Here is a 6,403-nt window from a genome sequence, read left to right as displayed (position 1 = left end):
ACCATCAAGACACAGAGGCCTTAGAGAGGACAGATCAAGAGCGTTGCGATAGTGCCTACTGCCAATAATCATTGCCTTTGACTTTGCAGGGTTTACTTGTAGACCATAAGATTTAGCCCACTTGCCGATGCTCGCTAAGTCACGATTCATAGCATCTATAGCTGAGTTAGCATCGGGCAAAGAAAAATGACAATAAACCTGCAGGTCATCAGCATATAGGTGAAAGTTTGAGGATATGAATTTGGAAATGGAGTTAATAAAGATTGAGAAAAGAAGAGGAGAAAGGACGCCTCCTTGAGGTACGCCCGCAACAAGATCGCACCAGTCAGAGTAGGTCTCATCAAGGCGGACCCGCTGAGAGCGACCCCGGAGGTAAGAATCAAACCAGGTCAAGGAAGAGAAGGAGAAATTAAGAGCCTGCAGAACACCTAGGAGGATATCAAAATCCACAGAATTGAAAGCAGAACTGAAGTCGAGAAGTACAAGGATAGTGAGAGATTTATTTTCCATAGCCCAGCGGATATCATCCGTGACATTAAGGAGAGCTGTGACGGTACTGTGGCCAGGACGGAAACCGGATTGGAAAGGAGAAATGAGACTGAAAGACGTCAGAAAATCAGAGACTTGACGATGGACTATGTGCTCAAGTACTTTGGAGAGAAAAGGAAGTATTGAAATAGGTCGGTATTGGGAGAAAGAGGTGGGATTCGAGGATTTCGGGAGAGGAATAACATGAGCGCGTTTCCACGCAGAGGGAAAGGAATTGGATGAGAGAGAATAGTTGAATAAATGTGTAAGAATGGGGAGTAATTGTGGGAGAATGGGGAATACCATACGAGAGCACAGGTTGTCGTTACCCACCGCAGAGGAAGAAATGGCTAAAACAGATTTTCTGACGTCATCTTCAGTAACAGGAGAAAAATAGAAATGAGGACAGCGAGGAGCCGGTAGACAAGTAAGCTCGAGTAGAGTGGAAGATTTAGTAGAAATGTCAAGAGTAATAGGGGGAAGAGAAAAATGGTGATTTAAGGCAGAAAGGTCAATTTCTTTATCGGCACTCAGGCTAGGCCTGCCGATTCCAACTGACCGCAGAAATTTCCAGACGTCGCTGGAGCCACGATCGACGAGGTTATCGTGAAAGTGCTTTCTCCTGGCGGACTGGCATAGATGGTTACAGTGGTTGCGTGCAGTTTTGTAGTGGACAAGGTTGCCAGCAGTAGGCCTGCGTTCAAATTTGCGCTTTGCTCTGTCCCTCCGAGCCATGGCATCCAGAATGGTGGGTGTGATCCAAGGAGCTGGTTCACGACGAACTTTCACTAAACGAACTGGAGCATGTCGGTCGAACAAATCAAGTAAGAGAGATGTGAATAGGTTAACTTTGTCGTCAATATCACAGATATCTGCCACAGGGCTCCAGTCAATAAGATTGGCATCATGGCGCAATGCCTCCAAGTTCATACTCTTAAAGCTACGCAACCTCAAGAGTTGAGGTTTGAGTTTAGGGGTACGAATACGATATGAAAGGAAGAGAAGGTTGTGGTAGGAAAAACATGCAGGAAGTTGGCCATGGTCAGAAACATTAGATGGAGACGATACAAACATGAGATCAAGCAAGGAAGGAGATGAATTCGGGGCAAAGTGAGTGGCAGAAAGAGGGAGAATATGAAGATTGATAGACGATAGTAGGCCTTGCAGTCTTCTCGCACGGGAGTCATTCTTCAATAAACATGTATTGAAGTCACCCATTATGATGACGTGATGATACAGGGGACAAAGGTTAGAGAGCTGCATTTCCAGATCATCAAAATAGTTAATGTGGCAATTGGGACTATAAAAAACAGCGATTAAAATTTTGGAGTGATTGACCAGGACCTCAAGGAAAAGGTATTCAGCCGATTCGGAGTAAAGGGAAGGAGATGTACAAATAATCTTGTAGGATAAATCGGCTCGGATATAGATAGCAACTCCACCCCCGCCTTTCCCAGTTCTATCGTTGCGAATCAACACAAAACCGGGAAGCGCAAAGTGGGTCGAAGGAAGGGAGGGCTTAAGGAACGATTCAGAAACGAGAAGGATGTCAAGATGGACGCTACTAAAGGATGCCAGAAGATCGGAGTAGTGAGCAGGAACACTCTGAGCGTTGATGTGGGCGATATGGAGATTTTTGGGGTAATTAGAAAAAAGATGAGAAAGGTTTTCATGCAGCGAACGTGGGATTGATGCATCGTGACTGTCTGCGCTAGCAAAACTATCGGATGTGGAACATGAGAAGAAGCTATCGTTAAAATTTTCTACAACATCCATGTAAGATTATGATATATAAATTTAATACAAATGTATAAAATTAAAATTTAAAATAAGTTAAAATATACAATAAGTGGCACGATGGGTTGCTTAAAAGACAACCTCTCCAACTCTCAAGAAAAATAGAAAATACGGAAAAAAGAAGAAAAAATAATTATAAGTAAAATAAGACTTCATTGCAATGCACCTAGACTAATGATGAAACGAAACGTAATGAACAGAACGCATTATTGCGTTTGACAGTTGGCAGCTGACAGCTGTCAGTTCTCAGCGACGGATATGTCAATAACAATATTGAATAGGTTACCGACTAATTTATAATAATAATGTAATAAAAATGAAGGTATCAACGAAAGGAAATAAAATAAGTGCAAGACGGTGGTTGAAACAAAAAGTTATATAAGAGTAAGCTATGATGCAGCAGTAAAAAGAGGTGCAAAGCAGCAAAGTCAGAACGGATACTATAGATAAACATGCATGATTATAAAACTACTTAATTGCGACGCTTTAACCTTCTTTGGAGCTTGTTGACAACGGGTGTAGCGGGCTCGGAAGACAATGGAGCAGGCTGAGGCGAAGTTGGAACTGCCGGCTGCGCAAGGACATCGTTGCTCAGGGGATATTTAGAAAGAAGTTTTTGAAGTTCATCCATGCTTTCTAATTTGTGACGAGACTTGTCAGGAGTGATGATTAATATCTTGCCCTCACTCGACCAGCAATTAGACATTCCAAAATGTTTGCGTGCGGCAACGAAGGTTTGGTGTCGCATACGAGTCAAGAATTCAGATATAGTGTAACCGGTACCTTTAAGTGATTTCTTGGCATCCCAAACAAGTTGGCGATGCTCGGTGGTGAAAAACCTGACAAGTATTGGCCTGGAACGCTTGCCTGATCCTAACCGGTGGCACACATGGATGTTCTCCCTGGAGAGCTCGTTCAACTTCAAGCTGTCATGGAATACTTGAGAGACAACATCAGGGACCTTCTCATCTTTAGCTTCAGGGACTCCATGGATTAAAAGCACCTTGCGCCGCATAATAGTTTCATGCCTGTCAAAACCTTGTGAAAGTAACTCCAATTGAGTTTTGAACTTTGAAAGAGCTTGCATAACAAAGCTTTTGAAGTCACTAAATTCTTGCGAGAGTGAGGTTAGACTTGCAACTGGTGTTGAAGCAGCAGAGGAGGAGGAGCCAGCGGTAGCGGATGCCAACTTTGCTTCATAAGCAGCCATCTTTGTAGTGAAGAGGGATTCCAACTCTTCCAGGTTCAGTGCTAGTTTAGCATCCATGGTGATGAAGTGCGGGGTCAAAAGTGAAAGTTAAAGAGTAGCGTAAATGACTTGAAAACAGTTATTAGTGAGTAAAGGGGGGTCTATAAAGCAACTGGGTCGGTCAAAACATTAAAATATTCTAGAATAAGATTAATAAAGAATAATAAATAGGAGCAAAAAAAATATATGTGTGTCTCACTGTGTCTACCCACATTAATATATATAGATAAATATATATATATATATAGAAGAACCGGTTATCGTAAGTCATTTGGTGTTATTTTAAAAGCAAACACTGAACGTAAATATAATGAGCGTCCGACGATCGCCTCTCAAGGACAATTTGCGTCCAAGCGCTTCGTCGCAGCCCGATTTAAGTAAAATATGCGCAACTACCGATGATTTGCAGTCAATAAGTTTGCGAAAAAGAAAGAAGCCTGAATTGGATACTGAATTAAATGAAGCAATAATTAATTTGAGGACTGAAGTATCGAATTCTAATAAGATTCGATATTGAGCCACGGATGGGTAGATAGGTTAAGTTAGTTATAGGTTTGTATTAAGATAAAAAAAAAAAAAAAAAAACAATAGTTTGTAGACACCGAGCAGCGGGCGGTATATCCTGCACCATAGGGCATCCGCGGGCCTCGGGAGGATCAAATAACCTCCCAAAAGAGCGGCCGCATCGCCTTGGGGAAGCGATGTGCGTACCACGCAATTGTAAAAATGAAATGTCGGACACAGAGAATTTTGGTGTGTCATGCGATCCGGCTGACGCCCGGCGCTCGCAGGTATCCGGGCCTGCGAGTGTGAAATTGGCTACCGATGGACGCGCAGGGGTAGGCGACCAGGCCCCTGTCGCTGATAATATTACTGGCAGCACAGCAAATGCCGAGGAGGGCCGCGTGGATTGTCTTCCGTTAGGAAACGTCCACGCGACCGTGCTTCGTAGGGAGGTGGTTCGGCGGGTCAGTCCTCAGATGAGGACGGCCTGCCGGCTCCGAAGTTGCCGACCGGGAGGAGAGGTCGGCAGGCTTCGAGGAGGGCAAGTGCTTCGCGGCCGCGGAGGGACGCACAGGGTAGGTTTGTGCGTTCCAATGCCCAGGCGGCCAGCGAAGCAGAGAGTGACGTGAGGGTCACCACGGAGGACCCTGGCGGCGAAAGCGGTGCCTCGCTGGGGAGCTCGAAGGCGGAGCTCAACGCCGCCAGGAGGGAGCAGCGCAAAGCCGTCGCGGCCGACGAAGTGTCGGCGATGGCAGAGCGCGCGCGTAAGCGACGCGCTGATCTCACGGCCGAAGGGGGCGAGCCATCTGCGGCGGCCCTGAGCCAGCTGGCCTTGGACGGGGTGGACTTGGTCCTGAAGGTTGCAACGAAGTCCTGCAGCCTGAAGGGCACGTTCACCCGCGGTCTGAAAGAGGCTGCCGCGGATATTAAGGAGGCGGTTGGTATCCTCCTCAACAGGACGGCCTCAGACGAGGTCGCGAAGTTGCAGGAGGAGAACGGCCGCCTCCGTGCCGACCTCCGGCGGCAAGTCGCTGCGCTGAGCGAGCAGCAGCAGCGACGCGCGCCGTCCACTGCCGCCACGCCGGGGGTGGCCCCGTCTCCCGCACCGAGACCGGCAAGCGCTCGTTCCGACGACGAGGTCGAGCGTGATAGATTATTCAAAAATATATAGTCAAAATATTGTTAAATATGTGTGTGTTTAAAAAAAAACTGTCAAAATGGTGGATGTCATTTTATGACTTTTATTTAAGTACTAGCTTTTGCCCGCGACTTCGTTCGCGTGTAATAGCAACTTTCGGCAGAAAAGATAGCTGTGTCCGCGAATCTGTTAGCGTGTGACTCCTTCTGTTATTAAGTTAATGTATTGGTAATATTGTTTAGATCACATTTACATGAGGCTTAAACTATATTGGAAGTTGTTGCGTCCGGCACGTGAACATAAAGATTTCTAGAACTGCTAACCCGGGAAAGAGCAACGTATAACTGACCATGCGAGAAACAACTGACACCGAGATCTACTCCGGCAACACGAAAAGTCTGCCCTTGATCTTTATTAGTTGTCATTGCATAACACACCGATACCGAGAATTGCGTTCTTTTAAATTGGAACGGAAAATTATTTGGTATAATGGGTATTCTGGGGATAAAGACGGTTTCTCCTGCACCGCAACCTGTTACAATTTGAGCGTCGATTATATTTTGTTGCAACTGGGTTACTTTCAGTCGAGTTCCATTGCAAAGTTGTGGTGGTCTTAAATTTCGGAGTAGAATAATCGGAATGCCAATTTTTAAACAAATTTCATGAGAAGGAAGTCCGGGCATTTTAGTATTTAAAGAATTTAAGAATTCTATCGGATAGGTAATTAGTGGCTTCTTGTTCATCGACCATTCTATTTATTGATCTATAAACTTTGCTTTCCCCTGTAGATTTGACAGTATTTTGTTATTAATCTCAAATGCCTGATCATTGCGAGGAGTTAAAATGGATCTTTCGCTGAGCCAAGTATTGTCCCTATTTAATATATTTGTCACCGTAAACCGACGATATCAGATGTGTTTGAGATTGAACTATACAACATAATTCAGGCGTCAAAATAAGTTTTCCTTGGTGTAGTTGTGGATAGGTACCTCCACCAATCTTTAATAATGTATTAGAAAATTGACTATTATCTGGATTATCTCCAGTTCTCACTCGCATGTTTATAGTTAAATGCATCGATTGTATATCACGCCACAAATAAGAGCTTTTCAGGCAAGCCCTAACCTCATCAGCTCGGGTTCCCCGTAGTATTACCGGTAAGGTTTGTCGGAAATCACCACAAAATA

General features: G+C 44.8%; 1 protein-coding gene across 1 annotated transcript; it reads right to left on the bottom strand.

The window, feature by feature from the left end:
• Positions 1 to 2,607: 2,607 nt before the first annotated feature.
• On the bottom strand, positions 2,608 to 3,779 carry LOC113507450. The gene has a single exon (XM_026890304.1). The coding sequence runs from the start codon at positions 3,590 to 3,592 to the stop codon at positions 2,798 to 2,800; it is 795 nt and encodes a 264-aa protein (XP_026746105.1). The 5' UTR covers positions 3,593 to 3,779; the 3' UTR covers positions 2,608 to 2,797.
• Between the last annotated feature and the right edge of the window lie 2,624 nt (positions 3,780 to 6,403).

This window comes from Trichoplusia ni, unplaced genomic scaffold, assembly GCF_003590095.1.
Source record: "Trichoplusia ni isolate ovarian cell line Hi5 unplaced genomic scaffold, tn1 tig00002144, whole genome shotgun sequence".
NCBI lineage: Eukaryota > Metazoa > Arthropoda > Insecta > Lepidoptera > Noctuidae > Trichoplusia > Trichoplusia ni.
The sequence above is the reverse complement of the archived record's forward strand: the minus strand, read 5'-3'. Positions and strand labels throughout refer to the sequence as shown.